The sequence below is a fragment of the Pelodiscus sinensis genome, chromosome 2 (genome assembly GCF_052426305.1).
Source record: "Pelodiscus sinensis isolate ZL-2025 chromosome 2, ASM5242630v1, whole genome shotgun sequence".
Lineage (NCBI taxonomy): Eukaryota > Metazoa > Chordata > Testudines > Trionychidae > Pelodiscus > Pelodiscus sinensis.
This window is the reverse complement of record NC_143053.1, coordinates 24,587,930-24,615,185: the sequence shown is the minus strand read 5'-3', so window position 1 is coordinate 24,615,185 and position 27,256 is coordinate 24,587,930. Positions and strand designations below refer to the sequence as shown.

Here is a 27,256-nt window from a genome sequence, read left to right as displayed (position 1 = left end):
GCACCATACTAAACTCAGTGTATGTGTGTAGTAGAAATGCTACGGTGCTATTGCATGCAGTATAGACACTTATTAGAATGATGGAAGCGGTTCTCCCATCGTTGTAGGTAATCCACCTTCCTAAAAGGCATCAGCTAGGTAATTAGTTAAGCAAGAATTCTTCCATGTCCCTCAGAAGTGTGGATTTTTCACACCCCAAAAGACATAGCTTCTGAGTTTGTAGTCTGGCCTAAATTGGAAACGTCAGTTGGCAAAGCTATGTCTAGACTACAATGCTTTTATCAGAAAAAGGTACGCAAATTGCGCTACGCAATTTGTGTACCTGTTTCCGACTTTTTTCAGAAGAGGCTCTTCTGAAATTTGGCCCGTCTACACTAGACCAAATTTTGGAAAAACCTCCTCTTTTGGAAGATCCCTTCTCTCATGGAATGAGGAAGATAGGGCTTCTGAAAGACCACGCCTGATCTTCTGCAAAAAAGGCAGAAGAGCAGATGCGTTCCCTGAACACGGCAGAGTTTTTCCAGGATACCTCTGGTATCCCGGAAAAAAACCCATAGTCTAGACCAGTGGTCCCCAATGTGGTGCCCGCGGGCGCCGCAGTGCCTGCGGGTGCCATGGCGCCCGCCAGGGCATTTGTGTGCACCCGCCGACAACCTGGGCCGGCCCGGTCCCCTGCGAGCGGCGCACGGGAGGCGCCGGCCCCAGGCGCGCGACACGCACCAGCGCCTGGTCGCGGTGCTTGGGCAGCCCCAGTCCCGGGGCACATGCGGGCGCGCAGCACCGGTGCTGGCCCCAGGCATGCGGCTCGGGCGGCGGCGCCGGCCCTGGGCCCACGGCACTTGGGCGGCCCTGGCCCCGGCCCCGTGGCACATGCCGCCCCCCAGCGCGTGAGTGGCCCCGCCCCCCGGGGCGCCCAGGAGCCTCTATAAGTTGGGGACCACTGGTCTAGATGTAGCCAAAGCATAAACACCTGCTGGTCTACTCAGTCATCATTCTATCCTGTTCTAAAAATCACTCTGCAAACTCACCTCTTCTACAATGCCTGCAATAGAGAAACTCATTTTTTTTTACTCTTTTAATACAGATATAAAACAATGGAACCACTACAACGTGCCTAGCGCAACTATACTTTTCTATTGCTGCAATGCCTGTTCCCCTCTGCTATTAATTTGACTCATTGTACATGAGTTTGTGTTGTCTGTAACATGCTTGTACACTTCAAGCATGTTCTGAATAAATAAGCAGTGATCTGAATTTACCTACCTTAGAGGTTTCTGGTTCCACCTGGTGTCTCTTGGGTGTCTCTTTAGGTTCGAGCACCTTCTGAGGAATATCACTCTTCAGCGAGGGCAACTCAACACTTTCACCTTCAAATGATAGGTTAATATCTTCTGTGTGGACAGGACGATCAATGCCATTGGGATTCAGATTGCAATGGATAGCTGGGGAAAATGTGACACATACGGCTTAGAGGAAAACACTGCATTAGAAGGAATTAAAAAAATATCTAGTATAGGAAACATTTACATTGATCATGAAGTACAGATCATCACACAGGTATCTGGGGCTACTTCTGATCACATCAAAGATATTGTAGCTTGATACGGATATGGTATTTATGGAGGACACAAAGAAAAAAAACAATTCTGCGTAATACTGTTCTATTCAGAATATTGTACCATATCGATTAAGGTTTCTGAGTATCTCTGTGGGTCCATATACCTTACCACATTGGTCTTATCAGCAGGAACTAAATGCATCTCATACATATATTGTTCAGTCATACTGAGCTGGGATGGAACAGAAAGCATTTTTGCTTTTTAAAAAGTAAAACTTTTGTGTTACTTGTTCCACTAAGTTTTCTGTTTAATACGGTATAGAAATTCCTCAAATGGTATGGACACATGCATGGAACATGCAGAGCAAAGCAGAAAGGCAAGTCCAGTGAATGACAACAATAGCTTACATAGCTAATTGTTTTCCCTTCAGCCTTACGCACCACTGAAAAGTAATGTTTTCCCCATATAAACAAATGAAAGGAACATAACACCTCTAGGATTAGAAAGGGGCAAGATTAGAAAGGCAAAGGCACAAAATGAGCTCAAACTAGCTATGGGAATAAAGGGAAACAAGAAGACTTTTTATAAATACATTAGAAGCAAGAGGAAGATCAAGGACAGGGTAGGCCCACTGGTCAGTGAGGAGGGAGAAACAGTAACAGGAAACTTGGAAATGGCAGAGATACTCAATGACTTCTTTGTTTCGGTCTTCACTAAGAAGTCTGATGGAATGCCTAACAGTGAATGCTAGTGGGAAGGGGGTAGGTTTAGAAGGTAAAATAAAAAAAGAACAAGTTAAAAATCACCTAGAAAAGTTAGATGCTTGCAAGTCACCAGGGCATGACGAAATGCATCCTAGAATACTCAAGGAGCTGATAAAGGAGGTATCTGAGCCTCTAGCTAGCATCTTTGGAAAATCATGGGAGACAGGAGAGATTCCAGAAGACTGTAAAAGGGCAAATATAGTGCTCATTTATAAAAAGGGAAATAAGAACAACCTAGGAAACCACAGACCAGTTAGTTTAACTCCTGTGCCAGTGAAGATAATGGAGCAAGTAATTAAGGAAATCATCTGTAAACACTTGGAAGGTGGCAAGGTGATAAGGAACAGCCAACATGGATTTGTAAACAACAAACCATGTCAAACAAATCTGAAAGCTTTCTTTGATAGGATAACGAGTCTTGTGGATAAGGGAGAAGTAGAGGATGTGGTATACCTAAACTTTAGTAAGGCATTTGATACAGTCTCACATGATATTCTTATCAATAAACTAGGTAAAATACAATTTAGATGGGGCTACTATAAGGTGGGTGCAAAACTGGCTGGATAACTGTACTAAGAGTAGTTATTAATGGTTCGCAATCTTGCCGGAAAGGAATAACAAGTGGGTTTCCACAGGGGTCTGTTTTGGGACCGGCTCTGTTCAATATCTTCATGAATAATTTAGATATTGCCATAGAAAGTACGCTTATTAAGTTTGCAGATGATACCAAGCTGGGAGGGGCTGCGACTGCTCTGGAGGATAGGGTCCTAATTTAAAAGCATCTGGACAAATTGGAGAAATGGTCTGAGGTAAACAGGATGAAGTTTAATAAAGACAAATGTAAAGTGCTCCACTTAGAAAGGAACAATCAGTTTCACACATACAGAATGGGAAGCGACTGTCTAGGAAGGAGTACGGCAGAAAAGGATCTAGCGGTCATAGTATACCACAAGCTAAATAGGAGTCAACAGTGTGATGCTGTTGCAAAAAAAAGCGCAAACATGATTCTGGTATGCATTAACAGGGTGTCGTGAGCAAGACACAAGTCACTCTTCCGCTCTACTCTGCGCTGGTTAGGCCTCAGTTGGAGTATCGTGTCCAGTTCTGGGCACCACATTTCAAGAAAGATGTGGAGAAATTGGAGAGGGTCCAGAGAAGAGCAACAAGAATGATTAAAGGTCTAGAGAACATGACCTATGAGCGAATGCTAAAAGAACTGGGTTTGTTTAGTTTAGAAAAGAGAAGACCGAGGGGGAACATGATAGCCGTTTTCAGGTATCTAAAAGGGTGTCATAAGGAGGAGGGAGAAAACTTGTTCATCTTGGCTTTTGAGGATAGAACAAGAAGCAATGGGCTTAAACTGCAGCAAGGGAGGTTTAGGTTGGACATTAGGAAAAAGTTCCTAACTGTCAGGGTAGTTAAACACTGGAATAAATTGCCCAGGGAGGTTGAGGAATTCCCATCTCTGGAGATATTTAAGAGTAGGCTAGATAAATGTCCATCAAGGATGGTCTAGACAGTATTTGGTCCTGCCATGGGGGCAGGGGACTGGACTCGACCTCTCAAGGCCCCTTCCAGTCCTAGTATTCTATGAACACATGCTCCAGTGTATAACACACACACACACACACACACACACACAGCAATTTACAATTGTGTAACTTTTTTTGTTCTGAAATTGCACACTCAGCATTTGTGAATTGACAATCTTTTATTCAAACAGATGAACTTTCAAAAAACCAGATCCTGAGGCTGCTTCCTGTTCTTGTAAACAAGTGCCCAGATTTTTACCTTTTGCTTTCTGAGTACAATACTTTTCTCACATTTATAATTAATGGCCCAATTTCCCTCTATTTGCAAAAGGGATTAGCATAGGCAATTTTGTTCAATATTCCTTCCTGGGGGAAGGAAATTGAGGAGCCACTTTAATTCTACATTGTTTTCTTTAATGTTTTTGCTTTGCTTAGAATCTGGTGGTTCTGCCTCTTGCACTTGCTCCAACCCACTGGTTTCATTTCTACCTGCTATTAGATCAGCCTTCATAAACTGACATTGACAACAAGGCTAAAGCAGCATGAGCTCAGAGTCTGTGAGCGTTCTTACTAGAAAGACCTTTCATTAAATCCCAGATGCCCTTTAAAAAAAAAAAAAATCTATACAGAGGAGATTCCAACGTTTTAGCACAGTAGAAAACTTCCATTAGGACAGCAATTCTGCCATGTAAAGTTGGCACACAACCTTAGAAGCCAAGAGAACTTGGTTTTTCCTCTGGAACTTCCATGGGCACTTCATGTAATGCAAGACAAAGCTATGCCATCTTCAAGTATGCCTCAGTTTCTTCCACTGGCACATTATTATTGAGTCACAGAGCTACAGTTAAGGGAAATTCATTAACAGTTTAATGTTACAAGACTGAAAGCACTACAGTAATGCAAAGTATCATTAAAAATCTCAACCATGTTCTCCTAAAGTAGAATATAGTCTTTCCTTTGTAAAGGGATAAAGGAAAGAAATCTGTTGTGCTTAATTGGAGCTATCGGGATTAAATTATTTCTTGAAAAATAAAAATAGGAAATCACACACAGTAATGGTAATAAGCAGCAGGAGTGATACCTTAAGGTCCCATGAGAATTATTTTCCATTGTGCTAGACATTCTACAAGTTTACAGAAAGGCACAGTCTCCGTCCTGAGGAGCTTAGATGCTAATCAAAGACAAGATGCAACAAAGCCTTAAAATTGATATAGCAGCCTGCCTACTAGCCTGTGTGGAATCTAGCCTCCCATCTCTCCCAGAGAGAGGGGGCAGCTGGACTCAAGGTGCTTTACTTCCTTGTCAGCTTCATGGCTTCTGTCATTAAATTGGCAAGACAGCCAACAGCTGATGTAAGACAGTGTCTGCACAGACACTGTGTTGCCCTAACTACACCAACTTAAGTCCTACACTTCTGGTGTAGGTGGAGTTATACTGACATTGTAATCGGGCACCTATATTGGTGGCAGGGACGGGGCCTCAGGGATGTTGCGTTTTTTGTGCTTAGTACATTGGCAAACCTGGCTTTTTAGAGAAAAGCCAGGTTTGCCAATGTACTAAGCACAAAAAACGCAACATCCCTGAGGCCCCGTCCCTGCCCCCCCCCCCCCTCCAAGGCTCGTTCCATCCCCCTTCCTTTCGTCACTCACCCTACTCCTCTGCCTTTCACCTGGCTATGGAGAAGGTTAGGCTGATGGGGGGAGGAGGTCTCTGGCTGGGGGTATGGGTTAGAGCTGGGGATTAGGTGCTTGGGGTGCAAGCAGGGACTCCGAGCTGGGACAGGATGTTGGGGCGAGGAGAAGTGGGGAAAGCTCTAGACTGGGCTTTGGGCAGGTCCATAAATCAGGGTTCAGGATGCAAAGGGGTTCCAAGCTCAGGCAGAGGGTTGGAGTGTGGGAGGCACTCCAAGTGAGTGTGTGGGCTCTGGGTTGGCCAGGGATGAGGGGTTTGCAATTTAGTAGGGAGTTCAGGACTGGGACAGGGCGTTGGGGTGGGCAGGCAAGTTCCACGAGGGAGTTTGGGTGTGGGAGGAGACTCCAAGCTGGGGCAGAAGGTTCGGGTGCGGGATCCTGGAAGCACTTATTGCAGCTCTCAGAAAATAGCCACTTGCAGCACTAGGTATAGAGAGTCTCCACACACTGCCTTCCACCCACAGGCATCACCCCCTGAAGCTCCCATTGGTCTCAGTTCCTGGCCAATGGGAAGTTGCGGAGCCAGCATGCAGGATGAGGCAGCACACGGCGTTTCCTGGCACTTCTGGTAGCCATGTGGAGCGAGCGCCACCAACCAGACTTTTTTATCAGGTGTTCTGATAAAAAAAACAGATGTCTGGAAACCTTAAGGAAGGCTGTAGTGCAGACATGGATACAAATTAGGTTGACAGAAGCTGCCTTACGTCAAGCTAACTGTGTAGTGTAAATCAATGTAAAAACTGACATGAGAAAGGATGAATATGCCGGTGTCTGTATGAACAAGTGGCTACCATGATTAGCCACCTGAAAAACTTAAGGGTTCAGAGTTGTTTTGTCTCCGTGCAGACTTGAAATTTGGCCTCGTGTGCGAGATGTGCCTTTTGCCATTCCTGATAAAAGCTTCCCAAATTGTGAGCCGGAGTGTGAGTGTTGGGAGGAAACAAGTCACAGTTCTCTCATGCTCAGTACAGACTTGCAAGACTTGGGCAGTTACATTTGTTACTGATGCTCCTACTTGCAGGGGGCAGTTAGGAGGCAGAACTGAGAGCATGAGGACTCTCTCCATCCTTTCAAGGTATATAACGTTAGTGGTGTTTCAGTGTTATGCTGAAGAGCAGGATCCTTCAGGACACAAGAGAAAAATAATTACTGGTAGCTATGATGTGAGGGGTAGATTCAGATTCCAATGGCTTCTTACAAACACACGAGCTGCTTAAGAAAATCGCATTGCAAAATTCTTGATATTAGGAGGAAGAAAGGAAAAAGACCATTCAAGTTTGCCATCCTGGGCTTTGTTTGTTTTTATCATGGATTTAAATGATTAAACAATTCCAAGAATAGAAACACAGTAAGCAAGAGTAGTGAATGTGTTCCTTTAACACACCATGAACAGGGTCACTGCACTCATTTGGCTGAATTCTTTTAGCTTGGGAGCACTCCTCTATTTTCCAGTGCTTTAGATTTTCACCAAGCCTACTCTTTATTTCTCCTCTCCTCTTCCCCGCCTTCCCAGAATGTTTGCTTGCACCGACCTGTTATTTTCTGCCTCACACTCAGTAAGCTTATAATAAATAAGTCAATTCCATGTATTTGCTCAGACACGTTTAGGGGCTTTTTATCTTCTTTTAATTTTAGTGTTCATCTCTCAATATTTGTCTATGATAGGAAAAGAGATCAAAGTCAGGTTGGTAGCAGCTAAACCAACCTTATCTTTATCAACACAGAATAATAGCTTTTATTTTAGTTTAGCTGGTCAAGGTCAACTCTAGGGTCCTCACAGGAACATATTACTAGATTTCTGCATGAATACAAAATTTGTATAAGCCAAAACAAGCCACGGAGAACTGCACTGACATCCGTGGACGCCGATACCTGTGGATTAACAGGCCTGTAAAGGGCAAATGTTTAGCCAACATGTCTAAAACAGCCTTAGCATAACTAACAATTTGTCTCAAAAAACTGCAAGGTGAACTAAGCAGAATTCAACCAGGAAGATCATCAAGAAGTTGTTTTATACAATAAACTTCCGATAATCCGGCACCTTTGGGACCCAGGGGGTGCTGGATTATCAGATATGCCGAGGTATCAGGAGGTACTGCAGAAGGGAGGCTGTAAGGGTCTTGGGACAGGGGGGACGGCGGGGAACGGCACGGCATGGGGCGAATCCTCCGCCTTTATGCAAGGAGGCAGGGGAAGCGCCGTGCAGCCACTGGTGACAGGTCAGCTGGGGCTGCAAGCAGCAGCGGCGACTTGGGGAAGCGGCGGGACAGAGCAGCTGGGGTGCTGCCAGATTGGTCCCACAGCGCCGCCCCTGAGCTGCGCTGCAGGACCAACCCGGCAGCACTCCAGCTACTCTGCCCGCGGCTCCCCCAAGTCCGCCGCTGCTGAAACTGACGAGCAGCAGACTTGGGGACAGAGTAGCTGGGGTGCTGACGGGTTGGTCCCGCAGTGCCACTCAGGGGCAGCGCTGCGGGACCAAAGGGACCAAAACGGCAGCATCTCAGCTGCTCTGCTCTGCCTCTCTTCCCCAAGTCCGCCACTGATCAGTTTTAGCAGAGGCAGCAGCGGACTTGGGGAAGCAGCGCAGAGCAGCTCCAATTGTCCAGCTGGCCGGAGCACTTCCAGGTTCCAGTTGGTGCTAGACTATCGGGAGTGCCGGACCACTGGATGCAGGACAATTGGAGTTTTACTGTACAACTCAACTCATAACGTGCATCTCTACTTCTCCACCATTTACCGCTCCCCTGAGCTCTATTCATTCTGTTTTTGAGTCTTCCTTCTCCAATGAGTAACCCCTGCCCCTTTCCCTCCTTCTCAGAGCTATTCAAGTCAGGGTGAGATTGGCTAGCTCTCAACTGAAAAGCTTAGTTTCTTTAGCAGCTGATGGCATCTTTTGGGGAAAGCTTCCATCTAACCAAACTTTTCAAGCCCTGAACTCACATGACTGAGAAGGAAGAGGAGAACCATAGGAGCAGTATCATTAGCCTTAAGCATTCAGAAATCATGAGTCAAGTCCTCCCAAAATTATAGAAATCATGATTTTTAGTAATAAGGGGGCTCTTTTTATTTGCCTGTATATGTTCAGCCTCTCTCAAGCTTTCCTTCACTGTGCTAAGAGCCAGAAACCATTTCCTTTCTTTTCGACTCATTGCTTAATTTGTATAAGCTAATTGTCCTGTAAGGTGATCCACACAGGCAGGCTTTTGTGCTCATAGAAATCCCCACTAAGGCCAAAGGGATTCCATGTATGTATAAAATCTTGACCACACAGCTTGCAAGGTCAGGGTGCAGATTTGAATTCAAATCCACATCTGCTTTCTGCTACAGTGTATTGTGCATTCTTGTATAGCAGGCAAGAAATATTTCACAGTTTTACTAATTGCAGTGGAAATACTGGCTGATGCTTAAAAAGGTAAGTAGATCAATTAAACAACATTACAGCATATTTGGTGAGTGCTTTAGCTGTATGGAACAACTACAATTACTCTACTCAAAGTGATTGAGTAAAATTAGCACTTTCTTACTTATCTGTTCTGCTCTGTGTGTATCACAGTCTAATCTGCTTGCTTCTATTATTTTGATTTGTAAGACAAATACTCAGAGAGCCTGTCCTAACCTTGAAGAAAAACAAACCTTAAAATTCCCCATGAATTTTTAAAAAAACTAATTAAAACTGTTGTAAGATATTCCACACTTATAAATTGGAGAAAAGCCCAAGTCCCATGCCAAGAAATAACTTCATACAGTCCACATGCTGTCCCCTCCACAAAAATCCCATAGAGGTTGGAAAAGAGAGGAAAGACAAGCATCACAGTGTCTGGAAAGTTAACAAGCCAAAGCCACAGTCAATGGAGAACCACAGAGGTTCCAACAATCTTGTATCACTCCCAACTAGGGATGTTTACAGGTAACCAGTTAATTGAGCCACCAGCCCCGCATAGGGCCAGAATCGGTAGGCCTGGGAGCCAGGAGCCCCACATTGGGGCAGCAGCAGCCAGACTGCAGCAGCCCCTGCCTGCAGCAGTGGGGCCGCTCCAGCCCATCTCAGCCGTGGCGGGTGAGGGATCTGCTCCAGTCTAACTAGGCTGGAGCAGCCCACCTGCCTGTCCCCATTTAATCAGTTAAACAACATTTTACTAGTTAACTAATTAAACTGGATTTTACATCCCTACGCCCAACCCACATGTAAGTCAGCTGAAAATTCAGGTTTTCCACACTCCCCCAAGGAAATGAAGTTCTTGTCAAAATCTTAGCGATCAACGTTTAAAGCCTGATATAGGCTCCTTTATCACTTCTATCTATCTGGCTCTTTGTTTTCGAATGGCTCAAAGCTCCTTGTTAACACTTTCCATGGAGCATTTGCAAGTTTCCAGGTTCTTGGTTTCAATCTGTGTCTTCATAGTTAATATAAAGTAGCCAGGCAGCATTCCCTCAAGCGAAGTCTGCCTGACAGAAGTTACAATCAATCAGTTTTAGCACTTCTAGCATTCACTAGGAATGCTGACTGCTAGTGTCGCTTTCTTTTGCTCATTCTGATCTTAGAAATTGAAAACAGCAGTCTCATATCAATTAATTGAGATGAGTGTCCTGACCGATCAACCAAACTAGTGGAGAAGATTCATGTGAAAGACGCAGACAAAAATAAGTTCCCACATTTCCGGAAGCCACTATCTGAGTTTCCTCAAAGCATCTGCATTATTCTACAGATTGCATCTGAGTATTTGCCCTACCAATGCCACAAGATTTAAAAGTTAATGGATAGAGATACATCTCAATGTATGGAACTCGGTGGGATTAATGTTTGATCAGGACATCTTTAACATTGTGTGTATGTGTCAGGCATTCACACCTGATTTACACTAATGAGGTAAATTGATCTAAAATTATACTAGCTAAATTATGTAAATTACATAACTTAAAATAAACATAGCTTAGATGATTTATAGCAATGTCTACATTGTGCTACGTTTGTAGGGGATGCTCTTCTGCCTTTTGGTGAGGAGTGGAGTACTAAAGTCAACAGGAGAAAGCTCTGCCTTCAACTTAGCAGGTATTCACCGGACCCTCTAAATTGATGTTGCTGCATCATTTGCAGTGGTGAAGATGAAGTCCTCAGACTTGAAAGAATCATTCTGTTTGACTTCTACTTGTTTTAACTACTGGAATAAATTAGCTTCTGAAGCCTGAGCCTAACTGGTGTAAATCAGCACAGCTCCATAAATCTTGCCAATTTACACCACCTCAAGGTATTGCCCATGGTACATACAGTTCAGCCTGAATCAAAATGCTGCCCATGCTGACTAGTAACAAGTGTGATTGGAATACTAGTAATATGCAAAGGCACCATCTTCAAACTTGTCCAATCCCACCTCCAGAAATCTACAAATCCAGGGGCCAATAAAGTCAGTAAAATCTACATGACCAACCATGTGGACTCCGTATCCATCATTCTTTTTCTTGGACATCAATGCAAAGTACATGATAATAGTAATAATAATATTATTATTACTATCATCAACAACAACAGAAACTTTCTAAAGCTGAAGTTTAGTATTACTTTATTAAATAACATCTGTATCTAGACGTGTTACTATTAATCACTATAAACTAACCCATCAATATAACAATAGAGTCACACAATTACAAATGAGTTGGGAGTGGAAAAAGTAGCAGCACAGATATTATTGAAGATATTGCTAATAATAATAAATTGGCCATTTCATTCAAACCAAGTCATCTCTCCTCTTTCTAATACCACTGATGGCCATACAAAAGTTCTACATCTAGAGTGGAAAAATCCCATACTTTCCCATAGAACAGAAACCTATATGCAATAAACTGTCTCAGTTTGAAATCAGATACATGAAGGACAGAGTCCAAATTAACATTGCAGGCCCTCATCTTGCATCATTTATGCACATGCTTTACTTTACTCACACAAGAATTTTACTAATGCAACAGATACCTGTCTACTGGAAACTAGATGGAGATCACTAGCTTATTTCACATTGGTCACTAAGTTGTCACTTTCCTACCACACTGGAGAGAAATTTAACTAATGATCTAGTAAGATGACAACCCATTAACATTCCTTGTGCCCTTCAGACCCCCAAATATGCTGTGTTTGATTACTATATTCTATAATCTTGTGACCTCACAACTGCAAACTCCCTCTTGCCTAAAGAAAGCAGCATTTAATCAAGAAAGGTAAGACCACTAGCATGACAACCAAATTATTCTGAAGAGTTATTTGCCAATTCCATCTAGGAATCATAATTATATTTTAATATGTCAGTATTAAACACTCTCTAATGTCATGCTAATGACTGAGAGACTCATTACGAATTTCCTAATCTTGGAAATTTGTAAGTAAGGTTCTGATCCTGCTAGGAGCTATGCACAGATGCAGGTCTACCTGCAGTTAGGTCATTGCACGATGAAATTGGTGAACAAACAATAAGAAGGAGCAGTAGGTGTGTATCATAAAAGATAGATACTTTCTGAATTAAATTTTAATGATTGGAGTACAATTTGAACTACAGATCACATTCTACAATGTGCCAGTTAGGTAAGTGAACTAGTCACTTCCCCCACTCCCTTGCTGCCTTTATCGGAAAGGGGTGCGGGAGGGGAGAAGAGGAGGAGGAGGTGCTTCAAAGCAGCAGTACCATGTGGAGCACAGAATCTGCCGCTTTGAAAAGCTGTGTGCGGCCTGGGGCCATTTCAAAGTGGCAGTGCCACGTGCAACCTGGGCTCAGCTGGGGACTCCCCCACTGACCCCAGGCTCTATGCGGCCCTGACGCTTTGAAACGCTGCAGGGAACACGAGGCCAGTGGGTGACTGCTTGAGTCCCCTGCTGGCCCCATGCCACACGCAGAGCTTTTGCCTTTGAAGTATAGCAACAGACCTGGGGCTGTTGCTACACTTCAAAGACAGAGGCGCCCTTATCGACTAATCGAATAGTCGATGCAAATCTAAGTTTAACATCCCTAGAGCCAGAAACTACCAAACGTTTACTTTTGCAAAAATAATTCACCCTTTGTTAGCAAGAAACCTTATGACACTATTCTATTAAGGCTTTGCTGAGATCCTCCTATTTTCTGGCGTGAATTATGAATAGTATAGTTTAGTGAAGTGAAGATCAGAGAGGGTCTTAACTGAATTTTGTTAGCTCAGTTTACCAAACAAAAATCGTTCTAAAGAAGCCTTCTTGAAGAAAGATTGGCAATTCACATCTCCCCACATTGTATTTCTATAAGACTGCCTAATAAGGCCACTACTCAATTCTGTAAACAACTATAACATCAGAAATATTTTCTGAAGATGAGAGACACTATTAAGTGCACAAAGCTTGAAGACAGACACACACACTGGAAAAGGGTGGGTTTTTTTTTAATTGCTGCATCAATGTCACAATGAGGAATTTAATACACCAAACTTACTATGGTTTATTAAAGTATATATCCAATAAGTGTGTGGAATACATTAGACTTTGATTCAGCTGTGAATTCTTGCTTTATTCCCATTTAAATTTGCTATGAACACAAAGGAAGATAGAAAATATTTATTAAAATCTCCACAGCCTATTTAACTTATTTGGTAATCTTATAATTGCCTTCATATTTTTCCGCCCCACTTTTCTTCATTTTATCACAACATGTTTCTTCCTACCATCTCTCCTACTTCTTGAATACACCCTTTCCCTATGGAGATCAAAAATTCCTTCTTTCCATCCTACAATATAATTCTTCACCTCCTACTGCTTACTCATACCACTGAATCCTACTGTCTCAGATACCCAGCCCACTCTTGTAGAAATAAACTGCTGGTTGAAGTGTATCATTACTTTGCTAGAGAAAAAAAACAAAACACAGAAGAAAGCTGTCATTTACACAAATTGCAATTTCTCTATTTTTTTTCTGAAAGAGCACTCTAATTAGTAAAAGGGTCTATTTTGCTTTTGCCGTAACTTGACTAGTAATACACAGAATAATTTGATGGCCTGTCTTCCCTTCCAGCATTCTCTCGCTCTCACTCTCACACACCTCATGGGATTAAAAAGGCAGTCACTAAACTGTAGCTCCAGCAAGGAACCCAAGTTGGCTGGAACCAAATATCTATAAACAAACTCAGAGGGCTCGGAATCCACGCAACATATCGTTTCCAACCCCTGTTCTTGACCAGATACATGATGGGTATCTCCACCTGCATAAATTCTGGTTATCACAGGCAGTACTAACACAGCTTGCTTCGGCCCATGTTAAATCCCAACACCTACTAGCTGCTCTGATTCCTAGAACCCCGGGGAGTCACAGAGCATGTACAATTAGTCAACAATGTTTACAGCAGCATTAATTAATCCTCTGATGCTATGCCAGTTTTAGTTCATGCTACATGAAGAATATGTTACTTGTTTAGGCCTGTATGCAGGGAGTGCAAAGGGTGTGAATGCACCTCCTCCCTCCTCCCCCAAATTGCCTCCAGGGGCTGATTCCAGCTGGCCTGGGGAAGGCAGGGGCAGCACGCTGCCTAGGCCTTGCTCCCCCATTCTCTGGCTGATTGGGGGGAGAGGGGGGAGCAGGAACAGCATACTGCCCGAGCCTCCCACCCCCATGCTCCAGCTGGGGCTGAGTTCTCCTCCCCCGCTCCCAGGAGTGAAACTGAGGGAGGGGCTGGGCCTCCGTGGCAGGAGCAGGGAAGCCACCAGTCCCTCTCACGATTCACTCCAGGCTGTGGCCTGGCCACACAGGGCTCCTGGGCAGCCCGAAAGGAAGATTGGCATATTCTAGAATATTGTTTTTCACTTCTGATATTACAGCAAGAGCCCAGAAGGTAATTTCTATAAAACCTTTATTACTGTATACATTTTTAGTATGTTATAACAAAATCATTTTACCAATCACTGTTTCCACTCAAATTTCTCATTAACGTTTCTTATGCACACTCTTTACATGACTATTTTGAACTCCTTTATATTTAAAAAAAAAAATGTGGTCCACATTTACAAAAACAGCACACACACCCCCTCAGAAATTCCCGCATATGGGCCTGTTATTGCAGCTACTCTTCTACTCCCACTCCTACCTTCTTGGCTTCAACGTAACTGTACTCCAGGGTCTAGTGCACTATTGTTGCTTTGCTCTCTGCAACAGGGATGTGAACAAGTAACCATTGACTGGTGATGGGAGTGGCCCGCTGCAGGCCGAAGGCTGCTACAGCCCCACTGGGCCCAGTGTGCTGTGGGCCAAAGTGGGAGCCAACAGCCCCACATGGGGCAGGAGAAGGCAGTGGCAGTCCCATGCGATGAGGGTTGGTGGCAACCCCGCATGGAAGTGAGAGACAGTTGAGGCAAAGCCAACATCAACACTGCAGGCTGAGGGCTGCTCACATCTGCTTAACAGGTGAAACCTAAGGTTTAACTGTTTAACAGATTACATGCATCCCTCCTCTGCAATACCCTTTCACTTCGGTTAGCTCAGATCTAATGGAAGAAGCACAGGAACTGGAGAGAACTAATCTTGGCTCAGATATGCTCTAAGCTAAGGACTTGGACAAACCACAGCTTTTTTCTCGTATTATCCCCATTTGTAAAAGGGAGACAATGGTTTATTTACATAACCTGTCAGGTTGTCGCAGTATTTCATCAGTTACTGTTTGTACAGCACATTGAATATGTAAAGCTCCATGCAAATAAATTGCAAGCCTGACAGTTTCTACCACCTCTGGAAATCTAGCCAAAGCAGCAGATGGCTATGTGGCATCTGCCAACCCCCAACGCCACTACAGTGTCCTACAAAACTGAGCATTCAGCTCTCTGAAATACTTTGTCTTTCATACTTGGTGATCCCTGGCCAAATTCTACTCTCAGTCGGTCTCATACAAATCCAGCATAATTCTGGTTAAATAAATTAATGCCGTTATTCTGGAAATGTGCAACAACAACCAAAGAACACACACTGGTCAGTTTCCCCTATCTGCTACTTTTCGCATCTTTAACAACAATACCTCTTCTCTGCATGACTTTAAGGACTGGGGTCTCAGGGCCAGTGCCAGTCCTCAGATCCCTTCAGCAGATCAGCAGGCACACCTCCTCTGCCAGTGCTGTGGGGGGTAGGGGTCTCTGGGCATTCCCCCCCCCATGTCTCCTGATCCCTTCTGCTGGCCCATGTGTCCCATCCCCTCCACATTTACCAGCCCAGCCTGTTCCCCCCCCCCCCCACCAAACGATTTAAAATCCACCTCCCCACACTGCTGCACTGCCGATAGAAGCAGAGGAATAGAGTGGCTTCCTGCTGCTAGCTCCGTGTTGCTGCCAGCACAACTCTATGACCCAGGGCAGGTGTGTGCAGAACCGACCTGTCCATAGGTGTGAGCTGTGAAACTATTATCTCATTTTGTGAAACTGACTAGACAGCAGTGATGCCAACTCTCTTGATTTGATCACAAGCCTCCTGATAATTAGGGCTTTTTTTTTAATGGAAAGCCCCAGCCACATTATTAGAATTAAGCCATATCTGAGAACTTTACTACCTGATGCCTCATACACTATCAGCTGTGATCGCTGTGACTTAGCAGAGTATGCTTGTTTGATGGTGCAGAGTGCAGGAAGACAATCTCAGCTTCTTTTTCTGTTTTTTTAAAGGAAGACTTTAGGTCTCCTGGCTTGTGTAGAAAAGCTAGAAAATGTGCCCCCAGTTCAGCCAAAAACCTCAAACACCAGATGCCAAATAAAAAGACACCTGAGGATCTTTTATCTGTGATTTCAAGCAGCTATTCTCTTTTTGGGAGATCAGGAGGGCTGGTTCATAAGTTTTGAACACTTGGGGTGGGCAATACAGTACATGCAAGTTGACAGTGTCTCCCACTGTGTTCAGCAGCCCAAACAGAGACCAAAAATATGAAACCGAGACCTCACTCTTACACCTCCATGTCCTCACACTGGGATGCCCTCCCACCCCACTAACATCCACGCCCTTTCACTGGGATCCTAGGGTTGCCAGGTGTCCTGTGTTCTCTGATTCTCCATATGTAATGTCCGGTATTCTCTGATTTTTCCAGCTGAGCACCGGACGGAAGCCTGGCGTGGGAGGAGGGAGCAGCTGGAAGGCAGAGGCCTCCATCGACGCTAGGAGCCTGTGACTGCGCAGAAGCCTGGCAGGGGCGGGGGGAGTGGCTGGGACCACCAGCCACTCCCCCCCGCAAGGCTTCTGCACTATCGCAGGCTCCTAGCACCGATGGAGGCCCAGCATCCCAGCCTAGGAGTCCCAGCTTGGAGGCGGGGCTGCGATCGCCACTCTGGGCGCTTCGGAAGCCTAGCCGGGGCTGGTGGAGTGGCTGGGAATCTGCCCCCACAAGGCTTCTGCGCAATCACAGGCTCCCAGCCCCGATCGTGGCCCTGCCTCCCAGCCTATGAGCCCCAGATGGGAGACGGGGTTGCGATCGCTGCTTATCCTGCATTCCTTTTTTTTGCTCCACCAAATTTTGCTCCACCAAAAAATACCGCGTGTCTGGTATTTTTAGGAAGACCATCCGGCAATCCTAGATCCTGCCTCTTCCACACCTCCTCCCACTAACATCTGTGTCTTTGTGCTGGAATCCTCTGCTCCGCTCCAGGTTAACTGAACAGTGCCACACTGCTGGCCTCAGAAGTGCCTCAGGTTGAGTGGTTCCCTGGTCAGCACAATTCACATTGCGGCAGAGGCAGCCAGTGTGGCCTCCCCGACCAAGCAGTGCCCTCTGCGACCAGGACTATGTGGGCGCTGGGGGCCTGGGTGCTATTGGGAACAGTTTGAGAAGGTGTTAGTCCATGTTTGCCGCCCCCAGGCCGGCAGCCCCACAGGCCAGATTAAATAACGTTTTCAAAATATTTCATGGGCCAGATTGGAGAAGTGCTTGGGCTGCAAATGGCCGTCGGAGCAGGAGTTTGAGACCCCTGTTTGCTGGCAGCAAATAACTAGGGCTAGGCCGTAGAATTGTGAAGGCTCACAGAGAAGTACTTACCCAAGTATCCAACTGAAGTCAGTACCACTGGCTGCATGAGTAAGTGCCCGCTAATGTAAGTAACAGATGCTTTGTACTAGCCCTCAACTCATAGCTCTGGTTCACAGGAAGGAAGGACTTAGAATCACAGCCACAAAAAGCCCATAATCTAAATACCTAAGAGAAACAGAGGGGGAGATGGGAACAGGTACAACTGGTTAGTAGCAGAGCTAGTGACCTAAATTACATATTATGCCACCTTATTTCATCAATAATTCTCCTAGACCTTAAGTACACCAGCATTTTTTTTAGTTTCTCCACCATTTCTTTGGTAGCAGTGTTTCAGGTCAGGCCTTGCTCCACACAACTCCCCCAAATACCTTGTATACTGGGTTTACAATGGGGGGCCTAGAAACATTCCTACCAGATCCATGCAAGTCCTTTTGGTGACTGTATTCCACAGGGTGCAGATCCACTGCCTTCCTCTTATGCTGCCACAACGTTTTAGGAGCATCCTAGGGCAACAAAGAATCAGGCTTCTAGTCTTAGTCAAACGTCAGAAGGAGTTCAGCAGCCAATGCATTATTCATATTATACCCACCAAAAAGAAGTCAGACGATAGCATTTGTCACAAAACCACCATACAATATAATTAGCAGTATTCCTGTTCAGGAATAGGTAGGGCTGGGTACTGCAGGTCAGTGCTACAGGGGCTATCTGTGTGCAGTATGCCTGTGTTATCCAGCCAATGCTGTCAGTCACTCATTTTCATGAGCAATAAATATGTTCTAGAGACACCCTCAGCACTGCATGAACACCCTCCTCCCTGTTTCTCACTGCACAAGAGCTTAAAAAACCCCACCTTTTTTTAAAGCGTTGTAACCAAGATCCAAAGGCTTATTCTGCAAGCTCTGACCTACTTCTTTCATTCTCACCGAAGGGAAGCAAACACTGAAAGGGAGCATGGTCAAAACTGTTAGATCTAAAAATAGACCTACCTTGGCAGAGCTCCCATCTACATGGGCTCACTTTAAGGTCTGCAAATGGATTTTCCCCTCCCCAAGCAATTCTCTGTTGAAGCCAGATATTCAGACACCATGCAAATCGCTAATCCAATCAATCCACACATTGCCTCTTGGAATAACTATACTGATTTAAACTTAGACCTATGCTGTACCAGTTCTCCTCCCCACCCCTACCCATTCAGGTATTTGTTTTCGAATGTACAGAGGAGACGGAGCTATCCCAAAGCTTACATTTTGCCATTGCAATGCGATCCCTGCCCTGCTGCCCAACTGCCCCAACCTGGAGGAAAATGTCCCAGTGCTGGGTATTTGCTGTCTCAGCTGAATCCCTGGACACTTGACTGAGTAATGCCCTGATCCTTCAAGGACAGCAGTGCAGGTGGCCATCAGGCCTTTAAAGCAGAACAGAAAAAAAATGGCTTCCCTCTACTACTGGACACTACACAAGAAAGGCAAGAAGTTTTAAGATGATTAACTTCCCATTCCTTTCTGGGGTAAGGAGGCAGAGGCTGAGAAGTGAGGAGCAGTGAAGGAAAATTAATCTCTTGACTTCCTGCCAGAATAACACAAGGCTCCAAAACCTCCCTCCACCTACACAGCACCCTCTGCCCTGTTCATGCAAGGGACTTTGCTTATTTGGTGCCTATGACACCTACCCTATATACAGGGACTAAGAAACATCTGGTTAGACAAGAAGTAGGATTTCAAGCACTGATAACAAAGACTCCTCAGAGGGGTAGACATATAGGATCATGACCTTTCAGGGGTAAGTCCCATTTTACCAGATGAGTTGGAGTAGAAATAGCAGAAACCGAGATATATAACACAGCAGAATAAGTATGTGTCAATTGTAGGACCTGTGTTAATGAAGCTAATGAAGTGGGCTGGATGTATCCTATTCATAGCTTTTGCTATGAAAATGCAGATATAAATGTCAAGGGAAACTGGCTTTGTAATGCGTTAACCAGTTAACGTTTTTATCCAAGCCCAGGGTAACTGTCAAATTTGTTGATGGATTCCAGTTCTGCAGTCTCTCTCTGTAATCGGGTGGTGAATACAAATAATCCTATATCCAACTTGCCCTATTTGTGTGCGTGTGTGCAGGCCCGCTGGTGTGTGTGTGTGTGTGTGTGGCGATGGGCGGGGGGGCCAGGTGATTCAAAGAGGGCTCCAGGCTGCCACGGCAGCACTGAGGGTAGTTGGAATCCCGGGCTCTTTAAATTGCCATTATGTGGCTCAGAGATGGGGGAAGAGGCAGTGCCACACTCTGGGTGGTACAGAGAGTTGGCTGCCACAGACTGCCCCTTCTGCCTGAGGCCCCACCCCTTCCGGAGCATGGACCTGCTCCCTCCTCCCCCACCTTGTCTAGGGACCTGTGGAGGTGTTGGCTTGAGTGCATGCATGCATCCTGTCTTTTGCAAAGTACAGGCAGTCCCCGGGTTACGTACAAGATAGGGACTGTAGGTTTGTTCTTAAGTTGAATCTGTATGTAAGTCGGAACTGGCGTCCAGATTCAGCCGCTGCTGAAACTGACCGCCAGTTCTGACTTACATACAGATTCAACTTAAGAACCCCAAGTCAGCTGCTGCTGAAACTGATCAGCGGCTGATTCCAGGAAGCCTGGGGCAGAGCAACTCTGCCTGGGGCTTCCTGTAGTCAACGCTGGTCAGTTTCAGCAGTGGCTGACTTGGGGACGCCTGGGGCAGAGCAGCTGGGGTGCTGCTGGGTTGCTCCATTAGCACCGCTCCTCGCTCCTTGGCGCTACTGGACCAACCCAGCAGCATCCCAGCTGCTCTGCCCCAGGCGTCCTGATTCAGCCACTGATGAAACTGACCAGCAGCGGCTGAATCAGGACCTGGGGCAGAGCAGCTGGGGTGCTGCTGGGTTGGTCCAGTAGTGCCCAGAGCGGCGCTGCAGGACCATTCGGCAGCGCCCCAGCTGCTCTGCCCCAGGGTCCACAACAAAAGCCTGGTCTGCTGGGGGGGGGGGCACACTAGCTGCGCTCCCCTCCCGCCCCCCCAGCAGACCAGGGACACAGGGAGCAGAGCCGCAGTGGCAGCGGGGTGCCGCGCCTCTGAGGCTTTGCTCTGGCAAAGTCTCAGAGGCGAGGGACCCCGCCACGGCTGCGGCTTCAGTCCCGGTGCCTGTGGTCTGCTGGGGACGGTCCCCAGAAGAGAACACAAACAGAGGGAAAGACAAAGAGGGGACAAGACCACAGAGAGAAACAGAGACAGAAAATAGGGCAGTTTCAGTAGCTGAAGAAACCATGAGTACTACATGGGAGGAGCGAAACACAGAAATCTCCAATGGGAGAAGCTGTTTGCTTTTGCCAAAGGGAAATAAAGAGGAGAGAAGCCACCCCAAATCCCTCAGGAAGAAGATATGTTCTCCATGTCATTTCTCTCTCCCCTCTCAGGAAGAAATGGAGAGGGATAGGACCCCCTGAAGATCCTGGAGGAAAGGAAACAGGATTGTCATCCTTCCCTGAAGATGGGGTAAGGAGGCTTCTGCCACTCCAGTCTCACCTCAGTCACCCCGCCAATACAAATAGCTCCCAGAAAGATAGAGCCTATTAAGAAGGAGAGGTCTGGTGGGTAAGGTAATCAAGATTCAATTCCCATCTTTGCCACAGACTACCTGTGTGATCTTTGTACCTCAATTTCCCCCTTCAATTTAATGAAGGTAATATTTCCCTACTTCCCAGAAGTTCGGCAAAGCTTTAACTCAATGATATTCATAAAGCTTTTTGAGCTCCTCAGATGGAAGGCAATACAGAAATGACTAGAATTATTAAAGATGTGAATGGATTTAGGAGACAGGATAAGAAGAGTGTAATCAACTGAATAAAAATTAATATCGAATGCACTTTAATGGGGTTTCTGCGTATGTATGAACTGAAGCACTCCTAAATGGCAGTCTGCTTCACCTCTACACTAACCAAGCACATGCACCTAATTTGCACTGCTAACCCTTTTTACCACAAACAGCACTAATTACATCAAGACACTTCATTTATCAAGGTTCACAAATTTAAAAAAATAATAATGATGTTGCGCCTCCTAATCTGACCCATAAAGAGCTTTAAGCACAAATTCTCAAAATGATCTTTTTGGGGAGATCATTTTGATTTTGGGAGGCTAGCTTTAGATATATAGCCACATTTTCAGAAAAAGCCAACAGCACTGGGTGTCTGCCTAGAAAAAAAACAAGTTCTGATTTTCAGAGGTACCAAACCACAATAGCTCCAAGTGGTAGCTGAAAATTAGGCCTTGGATCCACATTTTTTCAAAGCTCATTTTGGTGTCCAGTTTGAGACAACATAGCCATGATTTTCAGTGATGTAGGACAGTGGTTCCCAACCATTAGTCCACAGACCAGTACCTGTCAGCAAACTGCTGGTTGCCAAGCCATGGCAGTTCTGGGGGCCGGGGCTGGAGAACACCACCCAGCCAGTGTTCCCGCTGAGGTCCACACACCTCCTCAACAAAGCCACCTAGTGGTGGCTAAGCTGCTCCAGGGCAGGGACATGTGATGGGCAGCTGCCCCACCTCAGGAGCAGCAGAGCAGGCAACCCGCAGCTACTCTGGCAGCCCAGGCCTGGGCTAGAGCCACGCGGCCAGCATGGGGGGCTGGCACGGGAGGGGGTCTGATGGTGGAGGGGGGCTGGTGGAACTGAAGCCAGATGTTTGCAGCAGTTCTTGGGGTCGGAGCTTTTGGTAGACCGGTAACATTTTACTGGTATATTTGCATATTCATTATGAATGTGCAAATACATTGTTGCCAGTCCGCCAAAAGTTTGTGACTGGGTTTGCTGGTCTGCGGTGTGAAAAAGTTTGGGAACCACTGATCTAGGGCACAAGCAGCAAACTTTGAGTGTCTATGAGGTAGCGGATACTTAGCATCTTTGGGGCAGGAAAAAAATCAATCTCAGTGTTGTCTTGGAAATCCAATAAATAAGGCACTTGCACAATTGAAGGATGATTTTCAAAATGTGCAACCTAATAACTTACTTAAGATCTCACAGAACAGGTGGCCAGGACCAGATAAGAATTTAGGAATTCCTGATATGTAGCCTTGCGTACTAGAATATACTGCCTCTCAAACAAGCAATTTCTGAGAGGGGCAGTGCAGAAAAAAAGGAATATATTTATTCCTATTGCTCCTAGCCATACAGTCTCTCTCGCCTAAATCTCCTTGAATTACTCAGTGGAAGTAAAACACAAGTGCAGCTACATACATATAGTCAGCTTTTTAGAAGAGTTTGACTTTGACTTAAGCACCTAAATAAAGTAACCAGATTTTCAAAAGTGCTCAAGTATGCAGCAGCTGCCACTTCATTTAGGTGTTTCAATGGAAGCTGGACTTTCTTTTTTTAAAACCAGTCTAGGGTGTTTGATTTTTTTTTCTTTCCCAGTTGCTGGAGTGGGATACAGTAGACTACTTGGGCACCCACATCTTAGAAACTCTTACACAGATACAAGATTTACGTTCACTGTCCACATTGTGATTGGAATGCACAACACAGTTTCACCACATTACATTTCAGAAGTGTAGAAGCTATTTAAGGTAAGAGGATATAACGATAGCATCTGCTTTTGCATTTAAAGATATGGGTGGTCCAGATAGAAGTGGTGATATGGAATACACAATTCATGCTAAAATGGAAAACTTACGATTTACAAGCAATGCATGTGCAGCTCAGCTGCCTTTCATGTGTGGAATATCAGCACCTTGGTAGCCAGTTCTGAAGTTGTGTAATACAGGCAGTCCCCAACTTACGTCGGATCCGCACTTACGAACGGGGCTCTCTCGCCCCGAAGCTCACAGGCAGCAGTCCGCCACCTCGACCTCCGGGGCGAGAAAAGCTGCTCCCGGTGCCCCTGGTCTGCTGGGGACCGTCTCCAGCAGACCAGGGACACCGGGAGCAAAGCCACAGTGGCGGTGGGTCCCGCGCCAGAGCAAAGCCTCAGAGGCGCGGCACCCCGCCGCTGCAGCTTTGCTCCCCGTGTGCCTGGTCTGCTGGGGGGGGGGGGGGGCGCGCAGCTAGTGTGCCCCCCCCAGCAGACCAGGCTTTTGTTGTGGACCCTGGGGCAGAGCAGCTGGGGCGCTGCCGGTTGGTTCCGCAGCGCCGCTCTGGGCACTACTGGACCAACCCAGCAGCACCCCAGCTGCTCTGCCCCAGGCGTCCTGATTCAACCGCTGCTGGTCAGTTTCAGCAGCGGCTGAATCAGGACTCTTGGGGCAGAGCAGCTGGGGTGCTGCTGGGTTGGTCCAGTAGCCCCGAGGAGCGGCGCCACTGGAGCAACCCAGCAGCACCCCAGCTGCTCTGCCCCAGGCGTCCCCAAGTCAGCCGCTGCTGAAACTGACCAGCGCTGACTACAGGAAGCCCGAGGCTCAGTTGCTCTGCCCCGGCTGATTCCAGGAAGCCCACTGATCAGTTTCAGCAGCAGCTGACTTGGGGTTCTTAAGTTGAATCTGTATGTAAGTCAGAACTGGCAGTCAGTTTCAGCAGCGGCTGAATCTGGACGCCAGTTCCGACTTACATACAGATTCAACTTAAGAACAAACCTACAGTCCCTATCTTGTACGTAACCCGGGGACTGCCTGTACAGAAACACCAGTTGCAACACAAAGCCTCAAGGCACCATTATGGAGGCTATGCCTAAGTGCAGATTACAAAAGGCCTGGTAATAATGGCCAAAGAGGCACAGGCAGCTCCCTACTCTTCTGAAAAACAATTTAACCAACCCACACTTCAGAGCCATTCTTTGTGCCCATGGTCACTTGATTTTTCAGCCACCATTTAAACAAACATAAATAGCTACTGATGTCAGAAGTCAATGGCACTTCTGGGAGTGAATTTCAGGGGCTAGGAGTTCCACCCCTGGCCTAGCCCAGCGCTCACAGACGAGGAGGGCATGAATTATAGATCCCCTACAGCTCTGAGAGGAGCGGGCTGCAAGCGAGGAGACGCAGTGGAGTTCTACGGTAGCAGGGATCGTGCCCCGCCGAGCAAAGGAGGGAAGGCTGAACAGGCATGGTCGGGTCACACGAGCTGTAGGGAGGGAGGCGAATGGGCATTTCTCAGGCACCTGGATCCGCTGCCTGCAGCGGGAGCACTCGCCCTCCAGCCCAAGGCACGTGCCAAAAGCCCCGCTGCCATCCCCCTTTTAACGCCGGAGCTGATGCCTTCCTATTCCGCGGGGCCAGCCCCTCGGCTGCTCAGGTGAGCGGCAAGGGGGAGGGCAGTGCAGCGTGCACAGGGGAAGGGGAGCCCTTACCTTCCACAGCCATTCTCTCAGCGCTCCCCTAGTGCATGCATAATTCGCCTGCCAAAGGCTTCTCCGCTAGCCCCCCTTCTTTCTTTCTCTCTCCCTTCAATGTTTTCTCTCTGCTCATCTGCAACCAAGACGCTCAACCTGCAGCTCTCACGCTAACAAGGGGTAGCCTGCGCCTGAGGCAGCCTGGGAAATGTAGTCCCCCTGGTGCCCAAGGGGTCCGTCCCCCACCGCCCAGGTTGAAAAGCCCTAACCACTCGCTTCACGGTCGCATATAATGCCCGGGCCAGAGATCAACAGGGCAAGGAGGTGGGAGGCTGAGCAACAGGTTTTGCTCTGATCAGACCATGTTCTGGGGAGAGGACTACAAGTCCCGAAATGCAGCAGTTCGGTCTTACCAGAGAGTTGGACTGGGGCTGTTTGATTGAGAACTTCCTTGTCAAATTAGGGAAGGAGCCAGGTACAGGCAGAAGGTGGGGCAGGAAGATTTGGATTTGTGAAAGGGGAAAAAAAGCCTTTTACTTATTTGGGCAGCCGCAGCTGATTGTGGCCAGAGATCTTGCAAAACAAAGAGCATGTGTTCCCTAGATTGTTGCTCTGCAGCTGTCAACATGCAAAATGGTTGCATTCAGTCTGACTTCAGCACCAATTTAGCAATTGCTTGCAAATGGACAAATATTTGAATATTTTGAGAAATGTTGTGTGAATATTTTCTCATCTGGACTGCCTTTCTGGACTCTATCCCAAGAATATCACCATAGTATCTAAACTCCTTGGAATGGGGGCCTCTTTTGCTGAATGAATAAAGTATACCTTCATGAAAGCTAGAAATTCTTCCCTTTCCAGCGCTGTCATGGTCCAACTCAGTAGATGCTAGCATGGAAAAATATTAATGAACATCTTTTTATGTGCTTTATTTTATAAAATCTGTGGGGCATAGAGAGATACACAAGCCAAAAACAAAATATTATTGCTTAATATAAAACTTAATTTTTAAAATCAAATACAGTTTCCCCCAGAGGTTTGTTACTGTGTATATATTAATACATGAACCTATTTCCAGGGCCCACATCAGCACCCCCTCTACAGACTCGTGCACTTCTTTGTATTGTTTATTTCAACATGTGCTTTCTATATTTTAGGCACCTTCAAAAGAAGTGGTAGGACTTTTTGAAGGTGCTCACCATTAGCCTAACTCCGTTCCCAATGAAGTCAATGGTAAAACTCTTGCTGACTTCAGTGGGAGCAGCGTTAAGTTAGGCCAGGCCTGATACCCACCCATCGCCCATCTTAAGATGAATAATTATACATTCTGGAGAGGAGGAGAAAGCCTCCTTCATTCCTCTCAAAGGGTGTGAGCTCCATTAGCCAACTTGGACCTTGATTGTGCAAGGAGCTATTTATGGGCATATCCTGTTCTTGCACAGAGCCCCCCTGGAACCCATGTAGCTTCATGCAGGGGTCTATCTGCACAGAGCTCAGTGCGGGGCCTGAACCTGGAAATTTATTTTAAAATGTGGAGGATATGGTGTGATGGTTTTCAAGATTGTGAGTTCCCTTGTCACCCCTTGCCTCTAGAGTGGGGTATTCTTGTCCATGGTGGCTGGGTATTAGCTCCCTAGCACAACCAGCTTGTCTGCACTATGCTTGTCCTGCTTTCATTTTGAAGACAACAGTAAGCTGCACCTCAGTTCCTTTGCATTGTTTCCCTTTATTATTCAGCCACTGACACGGGACTCTCAGAGAAGCACAAGATCCTCTGCCCTCAAAAGGGCTTGTTTACCTCAGTTTACCAGTTTTCCTTCACCACCACTGCTACATAACATACAGCACTCATAAAAGAACAAGAGAAGGTTTATTTAAGAAATAATAGATATTCCACTAGAAACAAGCGAGAGTGATGGAAGCAAATGGTTACAATAAAATCAAAATAATAAAATATAAACAAATGCTGATACTTATTGTAAGTAGGTTTTCATCCCAAACATCAGCCTGGGATCAGGATCCAAAGTTTCATGAAAGACACCCGTGTTCCATAAGATGTTTCCTCAGTGAATGGATACATAGTACTTCTTCCACCCTCTGTTATACTGACACAGTTTTTCATCTCTATTTATAAATAGAGCTTACCCCTAGCTGTTGTAACGGTCCTTTTTCACCTCCAAGTGGTTTCAATTGTTTGCAGTTGCCTCTGATGGTTTTCCTCTGATAGTCTTGGGATGGCCCAAAGTTAGGCAATTGAAATTTACATTACATCACCAGCTAACCAGGGAGAGGTGCCAACACCCTCCTGCTTTCCTGGGTCATCACCTATATTTATTATTTCCTGGTGACTCATTTTTAGATGCAAAACCATAAAGCATATGTTCTACAGTCCATATCGCCCAGACATTTTTCTCATGATTATGATACTTGGCAGAACTGATTT

At 46.0% G+C, this 27,256-nt stretch overlaps 1 protein-coding gene across 4 annotated transcripts in view; it reads right to left on the bottom strand.

The window, feature by feature from the left end:
* SAMD12 (sterile alpha motif domain containing 12) overlaps positions 1-25,050 on the bottom strand; it is a 240,620-nt gene extending 215,570 nt beyond the window's left edge. Inside the window, exons 1-4 of one of the 4 annotated variants that reach the window (XR_016348684.1) lie at positions 24,832-25,050; positions 17,950-18,040; positions 17,547-17,702; positions 1,264-1,442 (exon numbers count right to left, since the gene is read on the bottom strand). Coding sequence is in view for 1 of the 4 variants with exons in the window: in XM_075920192.2 (XP_075776307.1) it covers positions 1,264-1,442; positions 18,388-18,454 (246 nt within the window). In the remaining 3 variants the exon portion in view is untranslated. Of the gene's footprint in view, positions 1-1,263; positions 1,443-17,546; positions 17,703-17,949; positions 18,041-18,387; positions 18,470-24,831 lie in introns of those variants that run through there. The other 3 variants (XR_016348685.1, XR_016348686.1, XM_075920192.2) reach the window with 3 other exon arrangements.
* Positions 25,051-27,256: the final 2,206 nt, after the last annotated feature.